This window comes from Anser anser (assembly GCF_964211835.1).
Source record: "Anser anser genome assembly, chromosome: 7".
In the NCBI taxonomy this organism is placed as follows: domain Eukaryota; kingdom Metazoa; phylum Chordata; class Aves; order Anseriformes; family Anatidae; genus Anser; species Anser anser.
The window spans coordinates 16525835-16553834 of record NC_139727.1 but is presented as its reverse complement, the minus strand read 5'-3'; the positions used below and the strand labels follow the sequence as shown (position 1 = coordinate 16553834).

At 43.3% G+C, this 28000-nt stretch overlaps 1 protein-coding gene across 7 annotated transcripts; it reads right to left on the bottom strand.

The window, feature by feature from the left end:
- Positions 1 to 32: 32 nt before the first annotated feature.
- Positions 33 to 27436, bottom strand: MACROH2A2 (macroH2A.2 histone). 7 transcript variants are annotated; one of them, XM_083844371.1, is made up of 11 exons: positions 20079 to 20199; positions 18833 to 18905; positions 18016 to 18168; positions 16854 to 17049; positions 11720 to 11826; positions 10214 to 10411; positions 8500 to 8610; positions 6744 to 6843; positions 5705 to 5794; positions 3560 to 3734; positions 33 to 747 (listed from the first exon to the last, which is right to left on the bottom strand). In XM_083844371.1, the coding sequence occupies exons 4-11, from the start codon at positions 16873 to 16875 to the stop codon at positions 582 to 584; spliced, it is 969 nt and encodes a 322-aa protein (XP_083700497.1). In that variant the 5' UTR covers positions 16876 to 17049; positions 18016 to 18168; positions 18833 to 18905; positions 20079 to 20199; the 3' UTR covers positions 33 to 581. The 7 variants fall into 7 exon arrangements, with proteins under 7 accessions (XP_083700497.1, XP_083700496.1, XP_083700499.1 ...); XM_083844370.1 differs by lacking the exon at positions 18833 to 18905 and having other exon boundaries at positions 20079 to 20219; XM_083844373.1 differs by lacking the exon at positions 18016 to 18168.
- Positions 27437 to 28000: the final 564 nt, after the last annotated feature.

Genomic DNA, 28000 nt, shown 5'->3' with positions numbered 1-28000 from the left:
GGCTTATAACAATAACCATACTTGACACATCTTTTTCTTTTTTTTCTTATAAAACAAACAAAATCAACATGAAATATTCTCAGTAATTACAGAGATTATTGTGAATTAAAAGCAAAACAGAAGCTCCTCATGCGTCACTTCTAAAATCCTTCCCTCCTACCCCACCCCCCGCGGGCTGGAGGCAGACCTTTAACATATACCCTCAAGGGAGGGGAAAAGGGAGCAGAATATTTAAGAGCTTTCTCTAAAGTGTGTGTGTGAAAAATTCATCACTACAAATCTAAACTGAAGTTACTCTTTAAAAACTTCTAAACTAAAGTAACAAGGGACACTAAAACTCCTGAAAAAGAGATGGTAACTCAATTGCTTAAGGTGATATAAATGGCTAGAGGATGCTAAGATCATGAAGAAATCGGACTAAACCCCCCTCTCATCTCTAGTCACAGCTCTTCATCAAGTCACAACACATCACACTACTACCACTCCCCCTCCTCACCACATTGAAAAAATAAAACCCACCTCTAATGCTTTTAATGCTACTCAAGTTTGTTGAAAAATAAAGTTTCATTTGGCTGCCGTTGCTACTTAGTGTCTAGCTTGGCCATTTCTTGCACATAGATGCCAATACTTTCGCTGTCGAAGAGCAGAAAGTAAATGTTCTTCAAGGAGGAAGAGCTGGTGCCGTCAAAATGGGTGGAAATAGCTCTGAGAGTCACCTGGGCTGCCGTCTGTTTTGGGAAGCAGTTTCTATGGGACAGGGGAAGAAAACAAAACAAGAGTGTCAGCTGCCTGTGCAAATATTGTGCACACGTGATGCCGAAAGGAACAAACCATAGCCATACCCACTACAGGTTGCTGTTAAGACAGCATTAGTTACAGTTTTAACACGTGCACATCCCAGAAGCAAACCCCAAGGTTCTGATAACAACATTCATCTGCTGCTGTGTTAGCTTCCTTGCTGGCACTGTCACCGTTTTCATTTGCTTCTACTCTACACTAACAATACTTTGCTTGAGCCTTCAGTGAAAATAAATGAAGTTACAAATTCAAACCAAGATCCATTCCTTCCTTCATTTTTTTTACGGTAATACTCTCCAGGCTACTAACTGAAACGCTACCAAATTTTACAGCAAGCAGTGTTGAATTGTGACTCTTCTTGGAGCACCGGGCCCATGTCCTTGAGACTTTAGTTTTATTGTATCTTAATCACTCTCGTACTCCCTTTTCAACTCACAGAACTGTTCAGCTGCAGCTCGTTTCCTTCGCCCTCATTTCAGCACAGAGTAGTTACTGTGAAGGTCAGCAGCTTTTCATCTTTGTTTATACGAAATATGACTGCTATAAAAACAATTTCAAGTACTGTTCTACTTAAGCTTGATGCATACCTTGTGAAACACCCTGCCTTATGCTATGCCTACACTTAGGAAGGTCTGCACATTGCTGTACTTCGTGCTTAGGAAGGTCTCCACATCGCTGTACTTGTCTAACACCAAAGAGATTCCTCGACCTAGAAAGCATCCGTTTCCTGAAGTGATGGATGTGTCTCTCTGTCACTGAGATCTGGAGAGAGAGAGACGTTCTCCGGCATTCCCTGATGGAGTTTCTCTGCTGCCTGACAATGGCTGTGACAGTTCTGCTGATTTTGCACAACCCTAAAGAGCATGGATGTAGTTTCCTTGCTACATAAGCATGTAGAAAGCCGAACAGCTCCCAGAGTCTGGATGAGACTGTACTGGGGTGCACTGAATTGTCTGAAGGCGAGTTAAGACCTGGCTGAGATTGCAGGCATTGCAGGCATTGAACTTAACTGCTGCTTGCTCTCAAGTTTAATGCCTCCTATTTAGATTCTACTGTACGATAATGCTCCAAAGGAAGTCAGATCTATGCCAAAAACTTTAGCCAGAACAACCACGCCCTTACTCTCGGGCAGGATCACACACAACTCTTCTGCTTCTCAATTAAGTTTGTCTTAACTTATCCTCAAAGATCTTCAGTGACGGGCCCACTCCAGAACACAGATACGCCATTCCAGTGCCTAACAATGCTTACAGTTGAAAAATCACAGTATTTTTAATAGCATCCAGAGCAGCTTTTAAATTGCTTTCTTTTTTTCCCCTTTTCGGATAATAATATGCTGTACATTTGTGTATTTCCCTTCCTAAGTGCAGTACGACTCACTTCTTACTCAATTTTACGTTAGCAATTTCAGACTTATCCCATATATATTAAACACTGTCCAAAAAAAGAGCTTGGAAAATGATCATCAACACCTGTCATATGCATACTCACTATCATCTAAATGACCACTGACAGACAGGCTTTTACTAGTTCTGGTCCCACGACGAACCTCTGTAACAACCCAGTTAATGTATCTTTGTGGCAACAAGCTATCGACAAAGACTTTTTGAAAATGTTTTCCAGCTAGTTTATATTCACTTCATAGCACAAATAACTTAATCTAAACTCCATTTCTCTACTTTCTATGATAAGATTATACATGTGAAAAGCCCTGGCGCAACTCAAACATCCCATCAACTGCTTCCTTACCTACATTATATCGGTTACTGTAAACAGTTACTAAGACAGGACAGAAGGAAAATTCACAGAATGAAAGGTGAACTTTAATAAAGAAGCAATAGAACAATTTGTCACACTTTGCTTTGACTGAACACTAAAAATAAAAAAAAAATGTATCTGTGTGTAAAGGAAAGCAATTTATGTAAAAGTACATTGCCTCTCTACTCTTTTATCCTGGTCCATAAAAATACTGTTGTTTTGGAAAACATCTGTCTAAAAATGGCATTTCCTCCTCCTCTCTATTCAGCGAGATGTGATGATTTCACTGGTCAAAACAGTTTTACTTTCATTTCATTCACTACAGGGCCAATGCAACTGGACTGTGCCGTACACATTCTATTCCTTGGGCATCACGCAGAAAACCAGTAATTACATTTCAAATTATTCATAAGCGTGCAAAACCTATTGTGAAAGAACAACTTCTGCAGTTAGTGAGGCTTGTGTATGGTTTCTTATAATCAGAGACCAAGCACCTTCAAAAAACAACTAACAAACAAAACCAAACAACACACCACCTTTGAATTTCTTAGTCAAGTACATTTTATTTGCTATTTATTAAGAAAGAAATGTGAAGTTTTACAGTTGGTGTCATAGTTGCCTTTTTAGAGCAGAACTGTATTTAAGAAACGGTGATTTTCTTTTGAAAGAAATCATTTGTGTGACTAGTGTATTTAATATATATTCTTGGGATGACTTAAGTAAATATTCTGCGTTTACCTAGCTCAAGAAGCATCACTTACCTTCAGTATGGTGGCAGTGTAACCTTATTAATACCAGCAGAGATTTAGTAAGATTCACTACAGTAAAATGAAGGGACATAAGAATGCTCTTTCATTCTTCTACTCATAGTCAGCTCAGCTCTCCTCTCCTGAGAGTACGCTCATTTCTCTACACACAGGCTCCCTCTCACAGCAGCAGCTCTGATAGTTAGTCATACAATTGTTACACAATTCAGAATCCTCTTATGCAGAAAAAGTCATACCTGCCACTGGGAAAAGGGGGGAAAGCCACAGACTTCAACTTCTTGTCTTCTGCAGCTGTTAAGCAATTCTTTATGGTCTCTTCAAGCTGCTCTTCGCACTTGTCTGAGCCCCACTGCGGGATGTGACAGTGGATGACAAACTTTGCTGCTAGGCCACTAGACTGAGTAAGTGCAGCTATCAAAGGAAAATACAACATTTAGTTTTGAAAAGAAATCACCCTGCAATGACTTCTCGATCCCAAGTACTTTCTTAATTCCATTGCCTCTCCCAAAAGAAAGATATTAGGAATGAAAGTAAGCCACAATGACTCACTTGCAATCATAATCTGACTGTACTATCATTACTTGTGTGATCAGTTGTTTCTTTATTCTCTAAAGAACCCGGGCTCATTTGGTTAACAGACAGTTATTCAATAACATTTTATAGCTTTCTCATTCTGCATGGCCTCTGCATGTTCTTTTTTATGCAAAGTATCAAAACCTTGCACTGAATACAATGTCGTTAATTCTCCAATAGACGTTCCTGCAGTGCTGTCATGGCCTTATCTGAATGCTTTGCACAAATACTCTGCAACATCTGTACAGCTCCAGAGGGTTAGTAATACTTGCATTCCCTTCACGGACAGGTAATTTCAGACTACAACCTCAGAAATCAAAGATGTTTATTGAAAGTAGCCACCAGTAAGGTCCAATTAGAAATCTCAGACTCATTTTTTCAGGACTTGCAACATTCACAGCATAGCATCAGTTTGCTTTTGTGGCAGTTGTGACTTTTAGCACTTTTAAAATCTAAGCCTTGGGACTCTCAGGTCAAACACCCAGAAATTAGTCATGCAATTATTGCCCAAGGATGAAAAACTTGGATTTCTTCACTTGTCCACCATCACAGAAGAATTCCATCTAATGCTTCACTCTGCTACTTAAATTTCAACCAGAAGAGAAGCCTCAGGCCTTTAACCTAAGGAGCAAACTGATTGAAGACAACACAGGTAACCTGTGAACAGCACTTGAATTCAAGGCCTAGGCTGGAGCTCAAGTGATTAAAAACCATTTGTTAGTGCTTGCCTGAAAACCAGTAGATGTGGCAACATCAAACACAACAGCACAACACAGTGCTTGACAGAGTACATTTTCCTTCCATTAAACTAAGATTATCCTCTTTCCTGGGACTAGTTTAAGAGCACAAAATAAGTCAACTGTCTTATCTATGTGATGTTGATAGAGAGAAGTAGTTTAGTTGGATGTTGTGGCATGTATTTCTGATGCAATGCAAAAGTGAAGTAAAATGTACTGTACAAAAATCTCTCTATAATTAGACTGTTCATTTAGGAAATCTGAAAAACAAAACCATTTAAAGTACTGACATGCTTTTTTCAGTGCTTTTAGTATTGAGGTACTAAGCCACATAAGGCACGAAGAGATGTATTGTAACTTCTCCCATCTTCACCCACATTCAACTCCTATAAATTGGCTAAATTTGTCTACAAAGGAAGACAATCTCAAGCCCTTAACTATTCACTGCTACACACGCGTTAAACATTTGAAGAGAGCTCTTTTGTAATTTGTATTTCTATTTTGTAGCTGTAATGCCTGGTAGAAGAGCAGCAATTGCTCTTTGAAAACCATGCCAGTTCTATAGATTATATCACATCTATGTTTATTGGCGTTCAAACAAAGTGAGGTAGTTGCTGTGACTGCATTGTTCATCAAATATGCATAAATGAGGGTAATTTGTAAACTAGAATTGCTCATAGACTGAGAGCTAATCCTCTCTAAGAAATGTGGTACAAGTAGGAGAGGAAAGAGGCACTGAGGTGATAGCACAATTTTTTCCATAACTTTTGGACTCCCACAGACAGAAACTGCCTAAGGAAAATTAATCATCCTGCTGTAACTTTTCAAGGTGGTACCTAAAAGCCCAAAGACAGGATGTGCACAGCACAGAGGTATCCTAACCCTCTTCCCTTTTTCCCCTCTCCTGCCCCCAAACAGGTAGCCTGTATCAGCAACAATTTTGAAGAAGAAACAAACGTTTGCATAACATAAGCAAAGGCACATAAATAATCAAGAACAGCTTCGAATGCCAAGAGAAAAAAACATACTGAAGAAGCCATTTCCACAAACAAAGCATAATATCCTTTTTACCTTCAGCAACTTCCAAAGGTCCTTGAGATTTGCGAAGCTCCTTCACTGTTTCTAAAAACTCTTTTCCTCCTGCCTTTTCCAAAGCCTTGCCTGCAAGGAAACAGAGCAAAATGCCTTGGCTTCAAGTTACCAGCAAAACAAAACAATTCTATGTGATTTGAAAGGACATTGTGCACATATTGTCATGTTTCCCTCTATCAGCAGCAGCTGATGTTTATGCTTGCCACTATCAGCCACAGATAAAGTTTACTTTTTATTGTTTTCACAAAAAACTTCTTTGTTATTACCGCACATTAACATAGCTATCTGTAAGAAAGCTGACTTCCTTTGGCTTATAGTTAAAAAAAGTGAAGAGGAGGATTTTCCAGACTCAGATTTTCAGTCTTCTAAATCAACTCAACATACAAACACTACTACTTTCCTGAAACAATTCCTGAAATAAACACAGCTGGGATGCCAGTGAAGTCCTCAATGACTGACTGTATACAACAAGGATCCAAAAAGCCTGCTAGTGGATTCAGTCCCTCTGTGCAACTGGCTACATATCTTTTTTACACCCCCCATGGCAATTCCCCTGTTTTACATCACAGTAATAATATTTCCTTATATCACATGAGCAGTATGAGGCTTTGTACATGGGTATTTCTGAAGCATACAAAATTCCTGTAAGGAAAAGCATAACTGTAAGTGTTATTACTGTACATGATTTTCCTCACAGAATTTCCAAAAGCAAATGTAAAAAAGAAAATAACCCAATAAAGACTGGAATAATTATTATCTACACCTTTACTGCACATATGCAGCAACAGATAATCTGTGCTTTCATTGTTGTTAGTCATCATTAAAAAAAAAGATAAATTAGTGATTAGCATATTATATCTACTCAGTTCCAGCCCGATTTTCAGAAGTGTTCAGTGATATTATATGGCCTGGGGAAAATCCAGATGAAACTGGATGGAATCCCAGCAGGCAGCTAGGAGACCAGCTGCTGTTGCAACCTTAGATTTTTCTTTTTCCCCTGCACGTAGCAGGGCCTCACCTATCTCCTCCTTGAGGTCTATTTCAGCAGTTGTAGGGTGAACGATGCCTTCTACTTTCATGGAGCCAATATGGCTGATGTCACTCTGTGTCAGAGAAAGCTGCAAGGTAAGGATGAGAGAGTAAAAAGAATCAAATTAGTAATGTGTCTAAAAGTACTTTCATACAAAAAAAAAAAGGGCTGGAAAAAAAAAAGCTGGATTCACAATTCACACAATTTTTATTGTGTTCAGTATGGTTGATTCTGATTTTTAACCTTTAATTAGTCTGTACACCGCTTGATGTTTCATGACGTGCCCATAGCTTGGAAGCGTGTTCCACAGGAAATTACTGCTATAAGATTCATTCATGTCCTAGCATCACACTTCGAAGGAAAAAATGGTCACTTTGGAAACCCTCTTGTTTAAAAGAGGAAAATACTAAAAATAAAAGGTTGTCCTCTATAGAAACTCTTGTCCCCTGTAAAATATTTGCAGGGGGAACTACTACTGAAGGGCTGGACCCTATCTTGATCCATACAGACTTCACCACCCATGTAATTAACTTCATTTCAGCTCCTGATGTAAATAAAACAAGGAATGTTTTACCCACCCATGCATCAGGACACAAGAACTGGCCAAAACTTGATGTCTTAAGGAGCCCAAAAAAGGCTGCTCCCCAAATCTCACAGCCTCATCACTTTGAGCAGCAACAGAGGACAGAAATCCTAGAAATTATTAAAAAGACTTTACAGTTGCTGAACATGTGCCCGACACACCTAATTTCTTACAAGTTACGCTACAGAATTTATGTCCTAATAAGAAAAATAAACACTGCCCATTTTAGAGAAGAAAGGGGGAATCTGCACGGGTTCTGGGGGAACTAAGGACAACACAGAACTCTGACAAAGGAGATACATGTTTCATCCACCTAGCAAGATTACTGCTTTTAGCGGTCTTCTGGATCTAGTATGCATCTGGCATAAACTAGACCACTGGTTTATTATGAGATGGGTTCGGGTAGACTGAATTTTTAAGCACTGCTTCATATAAAGGTACACCAGTGGAGGGGGGGGAGGCTTACAGAAGCAATTTCAGGAAGAACGCTTTTTCCAGATGAACCTACTACTTGAAAAAAAATAAATAATAATAATAATAAATCTTTACTATTCTATATAAGGAAGGAAAGAATAGAACAGACAGTTGGCTGGACCCCACTGACACGGTTTATTCTGGTGGGACAGTTTTGCAATTCTGGCCAGGCAAGGTGTCACAGTCTGTGCAGAGATGGAGAAGCAGACTTGATCACTTTGAACAGTCAGAAAGGCACCCCATGGCCCACTTTCAGACCGAGTGCCCAGGTTTCTGGCACAAACCAGTATGTGGAACTTGATGAGCGATCCTCAGGCTTGGCCCAGAATTATAGTTTATTTTTTAATAAATGATAAATAGCCCAGAAGATTAAACCTGGTTTGTCAGTATGATAGACACTCAGACAAATCCAAATGGAACAAAACTCTGCCATAGATTTAGCCAAGAAATCAGTCTCTAGAGAAGAGAGGCTGACTAGCATTATTCTTGGAAATCTTTTATCTGCAGACGTATTTTTGCGATCCTCTGCCCCACCTATGACTTGAGTGAGTTCTGGCCTTAAATTTGGAACCACTAAGGAAGAAGGCAGAGAAGATTTTTTTACTGGTATTAGATTTAAAGCATCCTTCTGTTTATGCTAGGCTTCTTTGCTATGATCCCAATCTGTTATATTATAAGTTGTATTACCTTCTGTCCTGGCACGAGGCTCTTGGAGGACAAGATAGTAAAACCATCCCCGGGTCCATCTTCAGATGTTGAATTTGAAGCTCCTTCTTTTTCGTTGTCCTTTTGTTTATTCTAATTTGGGGAAGAGGGGGGGAGAAACAAAAACTCTTGAATTCAAATTAACGCTTAATGTTATTCAGTAACAGATTTCATGAGTTAATACAAATTTCATCTTCTCAGAGCAATATATTACTCATAGCTTTTTACTCCCCAAAGATCAGGTAATAACAGAGGTCTTCACTGTCTATAAAATGCTAAAACATCAGTGGTTCATCTGAGGCTTTACATATGTTTGTAGACATTGAGTGACAGGGGCACACACCTCCACCTGTGGTTTTACTGACAATTAAGGTTGTATTTATGGGTGGGTGTGTGCTAGTGTGTTTGGTTTTGCTGCTAAGAGAACAGAGCTCACACTGAATCAAACAGTAACCCCGACAAATGCTCCAATCTGAAGGAAAAAACATCTGAAAGAAACCATAAGCCTCAGATAACGATTCATAAATCTCAATCCCTATTGACAAAAGGGAATCACACCTCCATACAAACAGATGGAATGACTAAATGAGATAACTACTAGGTGAAGGTTGAATGCAAAACCCCCTTTGTGAGACACATTCCTTCATGCAGCCTAGCTCCAGAAGGATGAAGCCTGCTGCTACCTGGGCTGCTGGAGCACACCTTCAACTAAATTTTGAGAGATGTGAGGATAAGTCAGGAAGCTAACTCTTAACAAGTCCAAACTTTGCATGTGCACAATTCAAAGTAAGGTGGTAGATGAATTCAGTACAGAGGCATCCTATTCTAATTAATACACAACTCTGCGTACGCAACTCTTTTAAGAAGTTGTTTCTACACGTTCTCAACTACAGAGATGTATCAAAGCTTAGAGGTCTCCAGAAAGATGTGCTTAAAAAAAGAAGTTTAAAAAGTTTAGGTCAAAGTTTAAAATGATTTAATCCTAGCCTAATCAAAATTTAGCAATGTTTTAACATACAAGCTTTGGAATGACAAACAAAGAGCACTGATCTGGGTTACTGCTTTACCAAATTAAACCATTTTGGATGGTGACAGAGGACGGGCAACCATGAGGGAGGATGCAGTGGTCAAGTTCCGATTCACTTATTCTTCTCCTAACTCTTAAAAAAAGATTGGTAACAGCACAGCTAAGAATATATGAAACAAAATGCTTGTCAAAAATGACATGTATGTACCATGTCATGGCAAGTTCTCCAGACAGTGAAAAAATTTTAACAGCCTGTGAAAGGCTGATGGTGTGAGATGTCTCAAACAGAAAATGATTTTAAATGCTGCTCCCTGTATTTTAAAAGCTAGAGCTCACTGCAACACAGCTACTGCGGAGATAAAAATTTTACAGTTACCAAGAAGGTACTGCAGAGGGTGACATGGATACCTGAAAAGTTTCCCTTGAAGCTTTAAAGGTTTTTGTTATAGAAATTCATAATAAAAATACTGTGATAAGCATCTTCCCCTTTATTTCTAAGTTTAGAGAAATAAGTTCCTGATGTGTCTATTATCAACTCCTACCTCCTATTTCCAGTTGCGACAAACAATTAATGCAGAGGCACCAATTTATTCCTCCTGATCATCTCAGTTGGTTTTGATCCAAACCTTCTCTCACATATCCAGGATCACATATCTGCCTCATGCTTACCTTTTTGGGTGTCCGGGCTTTGTTAGACTTTGCCTTCTTCCCACTCTTTTTGCTCACCATGGATTTTCTTCCCTTCTTCTCAGGAGTAGGGGAAAGGATAGTCTCAGATTTGCCTTTGGCACCCCGTTTCTTGGCCAGGAGCTCTGGCTGAATTCTGGGCAGGACACCTCCACTTGCAATAGTCACACCTTTTAGCAACTGCAAGGAAAAGCACCGTAAAGGAGCTCGTTACAGATTCTCTAAGTCTGCACTCAAGCAATTTTTGCTGACTCCATAAACACACAAACACACAGCCCACACTTCCTAAAGCACTGTACCTTTTCTGTGTATCACAAGAAAGCCCAATTAGAGAAAAAACTGGCAAGTCCCAGCAAGGTCAATCAGCATACCCCAGAGAACTCTGTTACTCTACAGATCAGTCTCTTTTCTGTCTTTCAGTGCTGGTCTTTCAGCACACCTTGGTGACTCGCAAGCAGTGAGTGAGGGTAAGAGGATATAAGCACTTGCAGACTACTTTAAAAAAGTAAATAAAAATTGCACCACAGTGCTGCTGGAGGAGGGCTGTAGACCACTTTCACAGGAAAGCAGATGCAGTGGAAGTAAGCATAAGACCCAAGAACCTGCTTTGCAACAACAGGAACGGGCAGCAGTATTTACACAGAGGACAAAACCTGGCCGATCCTAACTGACAGCAGTAGATCTGTTCCACAGGCCAGTGACCAGTTTTATGGTGCAGGGAATGGGCTGGTAGTGTTCCAATTCTTTTCCTTCTCTCATCACCTCTGTTTTGAGTTTTCAGTTTCCTTAACAGAAAGCAGAGCTGGATGACTTCATGGGCACCACATTTTCATTATTTAAAGCAGACAAACTCGGTGCAGGAACCTTTCAAGGTGTGAGTGATGTCATCCATCTTTACACAAGGCCATCCAAGAAAAGGTCCTCTGATGCTGACTGATCCTTTCCAGCAGCCCTGAATGCTGCAATTCACAACTCATGCCATGACCTCTCTTCTCCCTCCACAAGTGATCGTCAGAGTCAAAACACACTGCAAAACCAGTCTGTGTGCTAACAAGACTCAGACATATGGAAGGAGAGGCAGTGCTGGATGCAGCTACAGCAGAGTGAGCCAGCTCCCTATCCAAGATGGGCCTCGCAGACAGTGTAATAGAAAACACACACACTTCTACAGCTTTTGGAAAAGGTCGTCTGTCTTGCATATTTTTATTAAGTATCAGATATCACCGAGTTAAAAATTAAGCATCAAGTTCTCCCACTTCAACACAACCCACAGGCTGTGGAAGCAACCAAATTTATATCCAAGTGATTTCAGATATAATATCACAGAACCCTTTTTTTTTGGCTCTTAATTTGGGTTGGCAACATCTTGTCATCTTCTACTTTAATAATTGTGTTTCATTCATGTGTCAGGCTAGTATTTCTAACTTTCTTGGTAGCAGCTTCATTCATGCTACAGCAGATAATACACACTGCAATGTAAAGAAGTACCTGATTCAGCTCCTCATCATTTGCTACTGCCAGGAGGATGTGCCTGGGGGCAATTCTTCCTTTCTTATTGTCTCTTGCTGCATTTCCTGCTAGTTCTAGAATTTCAGCTGCAAAACACATTGAGATAAAAATGAGTAACAAAAATGTAACTTCTGTACACCCTGTATACTCATTTTACGTTCCCTTTTCCTATCTATTTACCTTTTCAGGGGTATTTTACCGATTTAAATGATCTTTGCTTTGGAAATGCAGAAACCAAATAACACTAAATATATTTTAAGATTACGTAACAGAATTTGTTCTTCCTAATTTCCTAAAGGACAGCTAGCAGAGAATATGCTAAGCTTGGTTCACATAACTTCTTTTATGATTCCCAAGTCAGAATTCTCTTTCAAAAAAGAACAAACACCCTATAAAAATGTACATCAGCAGTCCAGAATTTAGCAGTAACCCTGTAACAGAACAGCAAAGCATGCAATGAAACCCCAAACCTTGTTCAGAAAGTTGTGACAAAACAGCAAGGATTCTGAGGACCAGGTAAGACAAAGACTGAGGTGCATTTAAAGAAATACTTTGAAAGCCAACAAACTAGCCAGGCGATGCTGCAATTCGGTATTAAAGGGCATTGAAAATCTGTGAGAAGCTTCATTTCAGAACAAGATACAAAAGGTTTGACTTAGATGCAAGCAGAGACAACACGAGAGCTTCAATGCATGATCTATTGGTAGAAAGTTCTCTAGGTCTCCTGGAACAGGCGGTCATTTCAAAAGTTTTTCTACTTTTGCAGTAACTTTTAGACAGTGACTGAAGTCGCTGAGGGTTTTCTAATTGGTATAGAGGAAACACAGACACATCTTTCTAAGCAAACTGTAGCAGTCAGCATAATTAACTTACACAGTTTAGGCTGTATTTATGACTTATTTCTCATGTAAGAACTCTACTGAAGCACCAAGAAGAAAGGAGAAGGGAATGTTTTGCTCCAAATAACCATCAAAAGTCATACTTGCACCTTATTTTGTTTAAAAAGGTATCAAGTGCCTCTGTCTTGTTTTTGTTTTTACATTTGTCAATAACAGGAGTAAGAAACTTACAGCCCACCAGCTTTCTGTTATGATATCTTACTCCCATTTCATCAATTATATAAAGAACTGTAACTATTACAGAAAGAACTTCCATGGAAAGTCTAGTGGGAATCTGCATAATGCTCTCTGGCTAAAATCCAAAGGATTTCAACAAGAGGTTTAGCTCTCAGTTCATGGGAAAAATACAAGCTTTCAATTTCGCTCTGTTAGAATAACAAAAGTGCATACTTGTCATCCAGCTTTCACTGCTAGAGCACACATATTTAACTGAATGTTGGAGATTTGAGAGCCATTGTTTCAAGTTGTGTGCATGTTCACAGCAAATTGCTCAAGAAACAGTCATTCTCTGTTGAAAATTTTCACAACTATTCATGCAAAACTTGCAAGAAACATTATTAAAGTTACAAAGAGGAGCATTTAAATTTTAGGAGCTATCAGAACCATGGCTGTCATAACTAGGCCTCCAGCCTGAGGAAAAAGCAGCGAGCAGACAGTCAAAAACAGGATCAAGACAACACCACAGTGGGTCTACAATAAAAGCTGGGCCAGCAACCTCAGCTCTGGCATTTCCCAACTCCGAGGTGTCTGACCTAGACTTTAAAGGAGATGGAAAAGAGATCCTGCACTGTCCAGTGATGGTCACCCCCGTGGGGCTGCAGGGCTGGAGCCTGCAGATCCCTGACCTCTGTTGGTGGAGCTAACGCAGTAGCAGACAGCAGTAACAGATTGCCATCCTGTGTGCAGACCAGCAGAGAGCAAGAAAGAAGACCCATACTTCTCCATGGGGTTGTGCAGATTTATGCCGACAGCAGAGGGAAATTGCAGCAGGAATTAAAAAAACATACTTACCTGGATGGGAACTGAAGTTCTTTCAGATGTGCCAACAACAAGCACATCCTGCTAACCGTGTGCTCACCCCACTCCCCCAGGTTCTGGGTCCTTTGGCCAGCAGCATCCTGATGGTGCACTCAAATGTCCTCTGCCTAATGTTGAGAGCAAAAAACGCAGAACACTCAAACGCCAGGCACTTTTCATACACCACAGGACACCAGGAAGAAGGGAATCCAAGACAGAGATGATGTAGGGCAGACCGCAGATGATGCATATAAATAACTTACCAAAGGATGCCAATAATTTGCATAGGTACATAATTGCTTTACCTCCTTCTAATGATTGTCTATATGCATATTTTTCGAATGCTGGAGACTTCGGAACAAAGGCAGGGACTCAGTCTTAAGAACATAAAATGGCATTTGCAAAAAAGGAAAAAACAATCAAATCTGGAGGCTGCAGTTATCACATCCTCTGCTGATAAGAACAGATCCCTAAAGAAACTGGTTTATGTTTCCACTAGAAACATCTCGACAGCTGAGGTCATCTAAACTCTAAGGAGACTGCAGTCTGAGAATATAACTCCTATAATGAAGCCCTTCACTGTAGCAAGCTCTATTGAAATCGGGCATCTGGATATTCTCAGACATAAGTTGGTATTATTTTATGTCCTCTCAACAGCAGACATCAAGAATTAAAATGAATTCTGAAATAATTTGGCTCCCTCAAGATTCAAAATCCACACAAGAAGCCTCCACACTGGAAGCTTAACTTCAAATTCAGACATCTTCAGCACAGATGGCTAAAAGCAACCTAGCTCATTTGTACACTCCGCATTTCACCGTGGCCTCATAAAGGAATTGAACATAGGTAGCAGAACCATGTCCAGAACTGACCCGACTCTACACAGCACCTAGGTGATTAAGTTCATATGTAGGTGATCACATTATCAGTAATTAAAAAAATCAAGGCAAATCTCATCCTCTGCAACTACCTTTATAAAAAAAAATGTGGAGTTTCTTGGACTTCAGGCTACAAGAGAGTAGAAGACTGGGCACTGGTGTTTGGATCTTGCAAAAGTTAAGTGATCCCAAAGAGAAGGTTTTAAGTCTTTTCAGTAGACCCTCTTAATCCTGTTTGATAAGTACTCAGGACCAGGGAAGAACCTAGCTGTCCTGCAACCAACACGAGCAGCCGCTAAGCTATGACCTGAACGGGATGCCATTGTCTCATCCTGTAACATACACGAGAAAGACAGGTTTCCTTAGCTGATGGATCAACAGATTTGGAATATGTGTGAACTAAAAGCATCACAGTCAGGCCAAAGTTATTTGGTCAGTTGAGCCCAGCCTGCTTTTGTGAAGCGCCCAGTTGGACCGATAAGGAAGACAACTGAGAACTACTGATAACAGAAGCAGACCGATTTCAGACAGGTTATCGGGTTTTCCACTTCCCCTTTAAGGTAAGCTCTGACAGTTCCTGTTATGCTACCACGTACAAATCTGCGCAGTAATACCTTTTGCTCTTACAAGATGCATCAGATGGAGTTTTTGGTCCTCCATTGGCAAGCGGAAAACCAACTGCTCAGTTTGTCTCTTGATGGCAGATGAGCACGCCAGACAGAAGAGCATGCCAGTCGGTGTCCTTTGAAGGAGGAAGCATTTGCTGGCGTTGTTTCTTCCCTAATTTAGAGAACGTGGCTTTCCACTGCCACCTCGATCAGTTCCTCTGACCAGCACATCGTTCACAACTCTTCTGCTTCCTAAGCAAGATGCATCTGTACTCTTTGCCTATGTTTTGGAAGGTGCTTTACGGCACACATTGTGCCGATATTTGACTCGGACAATGACAGCTGCAGTCAGCCCCGCACACACTCACAGCACAGTCTGGCACGCGCGTGTTGCAAAGTCCAGAAATCGAGAACCGAGGCCATTTTTTCATGATTTTTTTGAATCTGAAGCCAGTGGAGCCCAACACTGTTCCAGTAAACATAAGCTTCTGGATAGGAATTAAGTAGCAGTTTTGCAATATGACTTGCAAGCCTAAGATACGAAACAGGATAGAGAGATTATAAAAACATAAAAAATAAAAAGCTTTAGATCCCTGATAAGATCTTCCTCATATTAGCTAACCAGTCGAGGTTAAAAAATACCTCTTCTCAAGATACACTGCAGTGATTGCTGGCATTTTTACAATGGAGTTGATAAGCCAAAGCTCAGATTCAGTGTTGACAATGGCAGTGGGCTGCAGCCACAATCCATCTCGCAAACAAAGGGAAAAAAGGGGATCTAGTGGCTTGCAACACAGAGAATGCCTATGAAAGCCAAAAGGCAGACTGAACCACGTGGTGGCTGGGCTCAAGGTGTACACGCACCACCTGGACGATGCTAGTCAAGAGGCTCAGTGCTTCACGGTAACACAATACAGGCCACTGACAGATCACATACATGGCCGATCACTCACAGGAGAGTCCATCCTACGCCCTGGATAGACGTCAGGCAGCTCTGGTCCAATCTGACACCTCCTGCCTCACCCACCCCACCCATTTCCCAGTTGTGACTTGCTTTCCCAGCTCCACAGCCCATTCCCCTTTCCTAGGCAGCCTACACCTGAGACTTCCACCTCAGTTTCCTTCCCTGGACATCTCTGCCTTCTGTCCACTCCTCTCAGACTCGACCCTCCTTTCTAGATTCTTCACCAGCAGCACCTCCCTCCATCTGATCCATGCCCTATGCCCTATTTTTGCAACTTTCTCTTCAGCTTTGTGTGTATCATTTTGGATACCCTCCGCCACTTACTTTCCATTTGGCCCTCAGTTTAACTTCCCCACCAGCCAGAGCCATACTCAGCTGTCTCTAACATCAGCATTCTTCTCCCACAACCATCAGCTCCTCAAAATGTTACTAACTGTTCCTCCTTCCCTGAACAATCTGGAACCTGTTCCCTGACCCCAGTCTCCCTTACCTGGGATGTTTATCCACTTTATTCCAGCCCTTCCCAGTTCACAGCCAGTAAGCAGGATTAGCCTCTCCTACTCCCACCCAGGGCCTCTCTGTCTCCATCTCCAGTCCCAGACCTCTTGCCACCCACCTCTGCGCAGCTTTTGTCAGCTCTGGGCTGCCTGGTACCACTGAGACCACAGAAAGCATGCTCCCTGCTCTCAGTGCTGTGACCAGGGGCAGCCAGGGACAGCAGTGAGAGGGGAAATTCCTTCTGAGCACCTGTAGCCATGGGCTGAAGCATGCTCAGTCACTGTGTGGGGCGGCCCACGCGCGGTCCTGTCTCACGTCAGAGCTGGGAGAGGTTGAGGCATGCTCCGTCACTCTGCGGGGACGATGCACTGGCAGTCTGGGCAGCACTAGGAGCTGAGAAGGTCCTCACTGAGCTTGCTCCAGCCTAAGTCTTCGGAGATTTTAGCTGTTAAAATCAAAGAAGTTGCTGCTGAGCGTGAGCAATCTGTGATTTTTCAAAGTTACAGCTTGGCCAAACAGAACAAATTTCCTTGGGATGGCAGACACCACCCTTCCCCTTTCATAAAGGAAAAAAGCCTCTGCTTAAAAGCAGAAAATAAAAAAATTAGGGGAAAAGTTATCATGAATGCTTTAACATGGCAAAAGAAAACTGTTCAGCCCATTTCGGTGAAAGGGTTGAAGAACCATACCAGAGTTCCCCACCCTTTTACTCACACTCCCCCAGATTTAGCCTGAAGCAGTTCCCCTGTGTGCAGGCTTTCAGCCCAAGTAGTCACCATTTGATGACAAAAACATCACCAAACAAATTTAAAACAGGAAGCATCAGATAATGTTAAGAAATGCTACCAGTTTGATATAAAATACCCTGTCTGACAACAACCTCGGAAAACCACATTTTGTTTCTAAAGGCATCCCAAAAATAAATATTATATATTAATGCACACACATTGGGAATAGCTAGATCAGCAGGATCAGACACTGTAATGCTGCTTTTTAATCAAGCTATCCATCTTTGTAATCTTTTCAAACAAAACTCTGGACAGAGCACAGAAACTTTGGTTTGGAAATCCACAAACAATAGGTGTTTGCTCAGAAATATTGCTCTGCTCTCACAATATATACAGGGTTGGGCAAGGGTTCTCTCTGCTGAACCAAGCAGCTTAAAATAACATTCCCTTACAATTTATGTGGGCCCCCAGCCTACATATCTAGCAGTTCTCTTGCTTGGCTGACTATACATTCTTTTTTTTTTTCCTAAAACACAGTGTAGGCCTGCATATAATCTGTCCTTACCATATTAATCATTTAAATTTAACTGCATTTACTAGCCAGAAGCAGAACCAGAACCAAGGTATATTGTTCTAGTTCAAACAGGCAAACAGTGCTGTGCTGTAGGTTCTGAAAGGCTTACCATAACTTAGTCTGCGCTATGGAAGTGCTGCATGCAACAGACACTAATTTGGCAATTTGTTCATACACCTCGTAATAACTGTGACAGCTCAGAGAACAAGCTTCTCCAGATGTTTATTCTAGGAAACTCCTCTGAAGGCTGCGGGCCTGTGGACTGGGAATAGAAAAAAAGTGTTTCTCCCAAGACTGAAGGTCAGCAGTCACTAAGGAACATGTTATTCAATAACAAAAGTTAGGGCAATTTCCAAAATTCATGTAATACTGTGTTCTTCTTGTCACACCCAGACAACCTATGGCTGTAGGTGACTTCTAAGCAATTCATGATCAATGGTATCGAAAAGCAAACACACCTTGCTAGAGAAATCAATATTTACGGCAATCCTAAAGGTCTCAACTCCCACTAGAAAACATACAGGGGCCCAGCAATAAAAACAAGGTTGAAAAGCAGTGTGGGCAGAGCAGGAGAGCTGTAAGAGCTATGAATCCTCTGCCTCCACATTTCCCCCAACTCTGAAGCATCTCTGCTGAGTAGCACTCTTTGTCTTTAAGGAAGCTCCACAAGCCACGGATTTCCCTGGAACAGCACAACTGCACCAGCTCCACTGAGGGAGAGACTTCTGCACTTATAAGACTTCGTTTTTAACGTCTGAAACTGGATCATGCAAACATGAGCATACTTATGTTCTTAATGAAGCAAAAGGGCTCCTCCAAACTCACTTTCAGAACTTATCCTTCTCTATGATGAAATAAGACTGAAAAATACAAACGTGTTAGCTCTTACACAGCATTAAAAAAAAGAAAGTGGGGGATATGCTCACCATCTTGGATTTTGTTCTGCTTTTCAATGGCGCTTTAGTTTAAAACCAGCTCTGTACTTAACTCTTGAAGGAGCTGGAGGTAAACATAAATGCAAGCTTAAAAGTTTTGTTCACATTTTTTCCACAAAAGCAACATTTTATTTTGGTCCTGCAATTAACCAGCACAAACGCAGAAGTTTCTGTAACATGCTATCAGGCATCATCAGAAATGTAACGTGAAGTTATCACTGCTTCAGATTTTCTCCACACCTTTAAAGGGAAATAGTGCTTTTAATGACTTTATGAGAGAACAGGCTTTGGTGTGTAAAAAGACAGCAGTGTTTACATAAAGACTGGAGTACTGTTATATGGACGACCAGGCTCCATGCATGCTTCTTCTTTGCTACTTTGGTAATAAACTACACTCCTGAAACATTAACCCTCTCGACTACTTCCAGGCTTGTAACTCCTCACAGATTCTTTAATGCACCTCAGTCTTGATCTGTAACACTTTAGTAACTTGAACTAGAATCCTCTCTCTGCCAGGCGGTGTAACAATCCGGCAAGGTGCTGTTTTCCCACACTTAAACACGAATCCAGGCAGATAAGTTCATAGGATGGTCCAAAATACCACAGTGTATTACAACACACCACAGAATATTACAGTATATGTCATCACAGTGACACTTGCCCCTTTCTCTGAAGTCACTTTCATAAAGCAAAGGAAAACCTCAGGTGTGTAGGAAGATTTAAATCCTGACACAGTTTCTTTATACATCCAAGCAAGCCAGACAATTTTTAAATACAAATACACCACCTCCATGTCTCATAACACTTTGACACTGCTCCACGAGGAAAAATACAGCCAACAAAACAGAGTTTGTTCACTTCAAACACACTACAGATGTACGAAGTGAGGGTTTTTTTTCCCCTCTCTACTGTTATTCATATCCAACTGTATCAAACCTATCAGTTTTCTCTCAAACTACCTATTGTAGAGCAGCAAATTGTAGAGCAGCAATAAAGAACAAGCAGCCCAACTAGTGATCAAGCACAGTGCCTCTAAAGGAGAAAATTTCCATCCTCAGCCTCTTCAAGAAGCAAATTAATCTCCTTGAGCATTTTAAGCGAATTTATACATATCCTGCCCTTTCAGAGCCAGATTTTCAGAGTGCTGAACACGTTCATATCTCACCACACAGGTACCCCAGGCTGCCGTGCACAATCAGCACCTGATGGTCTGATCAGGATCGGGTTCTTGGTTTACCTGCTAGATACTCTATGACAGCTGCCATGTAAACTGGTGCTCCAACACCTATCCGGTACTTGTATGTTCCTTTCTTTAAGTAGCGCATCATCCTCCCCACAGGGAAAATAACGCCTGCCCTGCTGGAGCGTGACAGTTTGGACATTTTCTTCTTCCCACTGCGGCCCGACATCTTGCAGCTTTGTGCTTTTTAACTTGCTGGTGATTCTTATTCCTTTACTCCAAACCAAAAGCTGTAAGAGAGAAGAAATAGAATTGGTGTTCGGGATGTGAGAAACATCTTTATACATCATTGTCTTGTTCTTCCAGAAGAAAAGAAAAAAAAAAACACAAGTCCAGTCTCAATATGTGATAAAGTTGAGGCATTATCTATATTCAGACAACTGGAACAGGTGCTATAGCTTTGTTTTGTTTGTTTGTTTTTGACTACTGCACTGCCAGTATAGCAATACCACAGAAATACTGTTTGGAGAATTAAAAAAATATTAAAAATCCAGCGTACATTAAATGAATGTTTTGTTTTTTTTTTTTAAAAAAAAACACAACCAGAAACAACTCTCAGAAAGGCAGACAGCCACAGCATGGCAAGTTTCAATGCTGATTTTAAAGTTCAGCAAGTTACAAACAGCTGAGAACTGGGGCAATGGATAGCATTAAGCAACCTGAAAAGCAGATGTCGATGCCACCTTTGCCTGTAACTAGAGGAAGTTGTGCTGCTTGCACAGCAGAAGACAAAGCCTACTCACAAATACAGCTTCCTCAGGGGTCTTTTATACAGAAAATCTAGCATGTCGGGCTGAAGAGAAGCAGGGAAACAGCCATGCTTCAGGCACCTCCCCTCGCACCGCTTGGCCTCAGGAACAGAGCCCCAAGGGGCAGCTCACAGACCTCACTGCTTTAATAATTCTCTCTGGATCACCTTCACAGCATCTAGAGATGGCTGCAGAAGCCTTCCTCCATGGATCTAAAGGATTAAAGAATTCTCTTTAATCTCCCATCTCAGAAGGACTGGCTACCATTTTCTTCTGTCCATCCAGCTTTCTCGGGATGGGCTTTTTCTGCATTGAGAGCCGATCTTGGTACACAAAGAGTAGCTCAAGATGCTCTCTCCTCTGAAGCCAGTGAGGAAAGTGACTGCCACAGATGGCATTTCTGTTAACGAAGGCACAGCTACTTAATTCCCGGCATTCACTTGCCTCGGTGGAGCGAGGAAACAAAAGGCAGGAGATAATCTAAAAAGTACTGACAACTTTACGTGATGGCGTAAAATTTTTTTAAAATCACAATCTGCATTTTAAATAGACATCTGAAAGAAGTCCTTTGGCAGCACTGCAGGCCCTTGGGAACATCAACATTCATTCGAGGAGGGCACAAAGCTGCATTTCGTTTGCGATCCTCCAAAGAGGGTCACCTGTCCCCAGCACAGCCAGGCATTCACAGAAAATGGCTCATCCCTAACAGCCTAATTCCAGGGTGGGTTTCTACAACAATCTAACCTGAACACTTATGTCAAGGAAATAAAACCACTTCAAGGCCTGCAGGAATCTACAAAACCCTGCTGTCTCCTCGTCTATCAGCCAGATCATTTTTCTTAGTGCCTGCGATACATCCTGTGGGCATAGTAGCAGAAGTTGGGAAAGATTAAACCAGCAAACCTATCAGATGTAGGGACATCAAAATTTATGCTGCTTGTCATCCTGTCCTGAGTTCCACAAAAACCACCAGGCCGGAGTAACAAGTGGTAGTAAAAAGCTCATAAACTGCTGCTTATCAGCAGAGATTGGACAGCAAGGGCCACTTCAAACACACCCAAGTGAACCAAAATTTCCATGTAATGGGAATAAAGTGCATTTATGCAGGAGGAATCAGTTGTGTATGACCGAACAACTGATGTGGAAAGGCAAGCTTTGTGCTGAGGCCTCTGTGCTTCAGATACGGCACCAAAAGGGGAATCCTCGGGAGTGTGATGAGGTTGGCCAGAGGCCTGACAGAAAATCTGAACAGAAAGATGAAATAAGACATAATAACGGTCTTTTGAGACACAAATGACTGCTTCAAAGGTGGAAAAGATGCGAAAAGCTCTGTGACAGGATCACTGAAAGGCGGCAGCACCTCTTCCTCAGCACAGCTTCAGAGAGGCGAGAAATCTGCAACAAGTCACCAAGGTACCGTCGGACCTGCCTTCGGACAGGAGGCTGGACAAGTTCATCTCTTGAGGTCCCTTCACCCTGCCCCAATTGACAAAATTTGCTACTTCTGACAAACCCTGCATAATCTTCCAATTTTATATTGTGCTACTGGTTAACCTTCATAAAGCATCCTTTTCAGTTTGTGGTAACTGACACTGAAATTAACAAGCAAACGCAGGCTGGGATCTAGGTTTCTAGCCAGGAGAAGAGCAAACTTGTGGATCAGCCTTCTGAGTAACACAAGCAACAGTATCTCATTTTAAGATGAAACTTAATAAATGTGTGGAATAGCCTATGATCTGGTTCCTGCAACGCCAGGATAGTTTCATCACCCTGCAATTCAGTTCTGCACTGAGATCCTTACAGAGAGCCAGACTGAAGGAGCACACTACAAAGAATCATGAATCTAAATCATATCAAGCTAGCCTCTCATATATTTGCTGTAGTACCAAATCCCAGTTGCTTATAAATCAATGGGAAAAAAAAAAAAAAGCAAACATCATGAGGTTTACATCCACGGAAAACACAGTGGTTGTACTTGATCTCCGTGATAGAAAATCAAAACATGTTTGCATAACTAAGCACACTGCTCCAGGGCACACCGTTACATTATATACACTTGTGTGTATAATTAAACACACTTCTGGCTCATTTCTTTGTTGCCTCATTGGACTTTCCACCTTTGTCTCCAGGCCTTTATTCTCTCCTTATCTCCCTCAGCCTCCGCTATTCTCAGCCATTTTTGCCCCCTGCTGCCAAAGCAACCTTTGGATTCCCAAACATTTTTCCAAATGCACTGCAGGTATCAGTTCAGGTTACGTTTGCAGAATTTTGCTTAAGCCCCAGAATAGCAGAAGTTTCAAAACTCTGCTATCATTCTTCCCCTCTTCTTTGCAATGTACATGGCCCAGGGTACACATGAAACATCTTGAAGCTTTGTTCTTTTCTTGTATCCTACAGAAGATGATTTCTGGTAGAAAATACCAAGCTATGGCATAATCAAATCTGCTAGAATACAATTAATGTGAACTTGAAAAAAGAAACAGGATACACAACGGCAGTCAGCTACCTATGCCTATCTTAGAGAGTAGATGCTAAGGCAACACTTCACAGGCTCAGATGAACATCAGTCCTCACTATCTTGTACAGAAGAGCTACATCTTGTCCACAGCAAAGTCCCAGGGGCCAGGATCATTTCTCCCCCTGGCAGGGACCTGCTTTACCCAGGAGGATGGGCATCAACTCACACCTGACACCACTTACACAATGCACCCACCTGGACTGCTCCAAAGCTGCCAACAGCAGAAGAGCTATGAGTGGCAGCTATAACACTGTTGTTCCTCATTTTTGTCTACAGGTGACGCTGCTAAACGTCACGAGCTTATCAGTCGAAAAGCACCCAAGTCTACCCACATTAATTATTGCCAACTGATAAAATGACTCTGGGTTTGCCCTAACAAACTACAGTCCCCATTAAAAAAACACTGCCATGGCATGTACATGAAGTCCATCCTCACTGAGTTGGAAAAACTGCATCTATATCTGGCTACCGTGACATCATGAGGCTTGGGCAATTTAAAGCAATTAGTGCTTCCAATCCCCTAATTGGTCACGGCACACTCCTACTCTTCACAGCTCCACCACCCCTGTGTTGCTATGGGGGATTTAATAGCTACCAGATCTCCTGGAGCTCTCTACAATATGATGAAAATAAGGTAGACTGTTGCAAGCTGGGCCTTACTCTGGGAATTGCCTCTTCCCAAGAGCCCAAGGCAACCAATGACAATTTCCTTTTGCCCGCTGGAAGCTGGGCTCTCCCTATTCCCAGGTGGATCTGCTTTGGCCACTTGGAGGTTCTGCCACTGCCCACACTACCACCCCATCACAGTTACCTGCAGAGAGCAAGCACTGCTCCACAAGGACACCCAAACACCAGACTGCCCCATGATTTGCATCCCACATATCGAGGTTTACCAAAACAACCTTAAAACCACTTTCCAGCCCTTCCTACATCGATGCTCAGAAGTACAAAACCACGTAGTGACATTTAGGTAGTTAAGAACTCAAATACTTTTTACAATAAGACTAACACACAGACCCAAAACCAGATTGTGATGTGCAAGTGAGCCTGAAGTGGAAAAGCTGGCCAGGAAGCAAGTTCAGAGATTAACAGGTCAAGATCTGGCAAGAAAGCATGGGTGCCCTCCAGGTAGTTCAGTGCACTACCAACTGCCTACAACACATCAACAGACTTTTCTTTTTTCCTAAACAGAGTTGTTAGATGAAACAAACACAGATTTTTAACAGTCGATCAAAAAGTATCTAGCTCAGAATTTGCTTCTTCGAGCCCAACGTAGAAGCTGTTTCTTGTACGTGATATTAGCAGCCTGACAGAGGGACAGAAGAGAAGGTGCTCTCCCGTTCACCAAGTCCCTTCTTGCACCAATCCAGACAAGCTCCCCAGACTGACCAACAGAAACTACCTATTTTTTTCTCTCAGAAAGAAAAGTCACGGGAAACAAAGAAAAGAAAGCTTAGCTTGTGTAATGCAGCACGAAAACTATTGCAACACGGGTGGAGATAAGCAAACTCCAGCTGTTCCTCTTCACATCCCCGACCAAACGCAAGACAGAGGCAAGGCAGGATAACACCTACACCAGGTATGAAACACACACTAGCGACTATCACTAAGTATTTGAGAAATAATTAGGCAAATCCCTGGTCAGATTAAACCAGGCGCTATATAAACAGTGTATATATAGCCAGCAGGCTATATATACAGTTTTCCTGCTGGATTTTCCAGGTGGCTGAGACATCCCTGCAGCAAAACGTGCCAAGTGGCACTTGGGCAGGGTTGAGAGCAGGATTTGGGGCAGGGATTAGGGTTGGAAGTTTTGGCAGCAGGCGTTCAGCAGGGAGCTGGACCCCGGGCTGTGGGACTTACACCACAGCCCTTCAGCTTTGACCTGGGACTGCTGTTACTGAACCGTTCCATTGGTACTGAGCAGTGTTTTGGGGTGTGTGCACGTGCTGTGCGCTTGTGCTGGGCACCCACGGACCTTGCCTTCCATATATTATAACTTTTATTCGGTAAATTATAGATGAAATGTGGGGGGGACCCGGGGCCCCTCAGGCGAGGCGCCAGCATCCGTTGGCGGCGGGGCCGGGCGGCACGCGCAACGCCGCGCCGTTGCCATGGCCACGCCCGCCCCGCCCACCCCCCTCCCTCTCCCCACGGGCGCTGAGGCGAGGCGGCTGCCGATTGGCTGCGAGCCGGCGAGCGGCGGGAAGGGAAGGGGAGCGGCGGGGGCGGGGCGGCGTGAGCGCGCGCTCCGCGCAGGCGCCCTGCAGCGCGGCGGCGGCGAGCGGCGAAGAGAGGAGCCGGGGGGGGGGGGCGGGGGGGCGGAGTGGCCGTTGGCTTTCCCGCGCAAACCCCCCCCCCGCCCCTCCCCCCCTCCAGTCAGCGGCCGGAGCCTCCGTGAGGGGGCGGCGGCGGGGCCGGCGGCGCGGCTCGCACCCCCCTCACACCCCCGTAAGCCCCCCTCAGACGCCCTCAGGCCCCCCCTCAGGCCCCCTTAAACCCCTTCAGCCCCCCCCAAATCCCCTCAGCCCCTTCCCTCAGCCCCCCCCCCCCATCCCCTCACGGCGGCTGAGGGGAGCGGCCGCCCCGCAGCCCCCCCCCGCCGCCCGCTCCTCACCTGCCGGTGCCCGCCGCCGCCGCCCCCGTCCTCCTCCGGGCCCCTTTCCCCCCTCTCTCTCCTCGCCGCCGCCGCTCGCCCTCGCCTCCCCCCCGGCCCGCTCGCCCCGCCTCAGCCGCCGGCTCCCGTCTCGTACGTGTGGAGGGCGATGGCGGCGGCTGCTCCCGAGGGGGGCGGCAGGGCTTTCCTCCCGCTCCGCATACCGCCTCTAGGAGGAGTCACCGCAGCCCCGGCCTGCAACAAACCCCCTGCGGCTGCCGCCCTCCTTGCCCGGGGGGGAAGGGGCCGGCAGCGGAGCGGAGCCCCCGGCCGAGCCCCCCCCGAGGAACGTGAGCCCGGTGCCGGTGTGCCCGGCGAAACAAAGAGGGAGGACGGCTCTTTGTGTCTTGCGGCCTCCCAGCCTCATCCCCGGCCGCCCCTGCGCTTTGTAGCCCGGCCACGAGGGCTGCGAAGTTGCTTGCCACAGGGAAGGTCGCGTTCTTCGCCCCCGACGCGGAGCCGAGACCTGCAGGACCCGCGATGGCGTTACGAGGCTGTTGGCACCTCTGTTGGCAGCGCCACAGGCACGATGGCACGGCGATGCCGACGAGAGCTGCACCTCCAAAGCTGATCTCAGGCACGTTTAAACATAAAACTGAGTTTATCTCACCGTTCACACACAAACGCCTCGCATCGCTGCGCTGGTTTCCCTCGTTTGGAGGCTGTTGTGAGGCAGTAGGGACGCGGCGTTAACCCAGATGACTCCCACTCGCACACAACGTTGTTCTAGGAGGGTGGCTGGGAACAACAGAGCAGGATGATAAAGAGGCATCCATGCTTTCAGCGTGCCCTTTGTTGCTGTAAAAACCACAAAGGTTCACCGGCTTCCTGGAGTTTGTTTCTGGCCCTGCCAAAAAGAAACTTTTGTGCCCGCGTAGAGTTGCATTCGGTAGGGAAAAAAAATGTTGAAGTATTCCTTCAGATTATATTCATTGTGGACCACACCATCTCCCAAAGAAAAAGGGCGTGAGTGGCGGCAACCTAGGGTTTTCTCTGTGAGCACAGGCACTAACAACAGCTGTATTTTGACATGCTTTAAAATGGAAATAAAGACACTCCTTGTCTTTTTCAGCAAGTTGCCCAACAAGATCCACATATCCACAGTTTAATGCTTTGGAGCCTTCTCTTCCCCCTCCTTTGGCCCAGAATTTTTCCGATGTGTTATGAGGAGAGATTCCTCATCGCAGCCTTATCTCTAAGGGCTTTTCTTTCTTCTTTGTGGCAATCTGCCTTTACAAAACTTCCAGGAAATAAGTACTTGAGATGTGAACCCCTGTGCCAGATTTAGATGAAACTGGCCACAGATTTACTGGATAAGTGTACGGGGGATGCACAGACCTGCAATGAGTTAGCAGAAGTTCGTTTTTGTAAACGAGGTCAAAATGCTTTGAAACCCCAAGATAAAAACCTTGCATTTGAATTATTTTACACGAAAGGGGAAGTCTTCATTGGATCTTGTCTGTTAATACTTTGAACATAGCAAAGGGAAAGATACCTACAGAGTTGTAAGTGTATTGGAACAGATTTGGGGGAGGGTGGGGGAAACGGAAGATTTTCAACTACAAAGCATAAAAACAAAAGAATTTAAAACCCATGTGAAGAAGGAGGAAGAACATTTGTGTTTTGCTATTTCAAAATAGGAATAATTGCATCCAATAATACTCGTAACCATGCATGTGGCACATAGCTTTGTTATTAAAAATAATTTGAGATGAGACAAAATAAGCATCACATATTTTTGAAAACATTCCCAGTTTGTTGCAGATTAACAAATAGTTGCTGTGTGATAACAACACAAAAGCGTAGGAGGTCTACAAAGAAAAAAACATTTATGCCTTCTGCGTGAGACAAACTTTCAACATTTGGACAATTCATTCTATTTACAAAAAAGCAAAACAAAACACCACAACTTTTTCTGTTTATACACAACCTTCTCATTACCTGCAGTCATATTTTCAGGTCCACCACATGGGTATGTGCCTTTCTGATGGCTCCG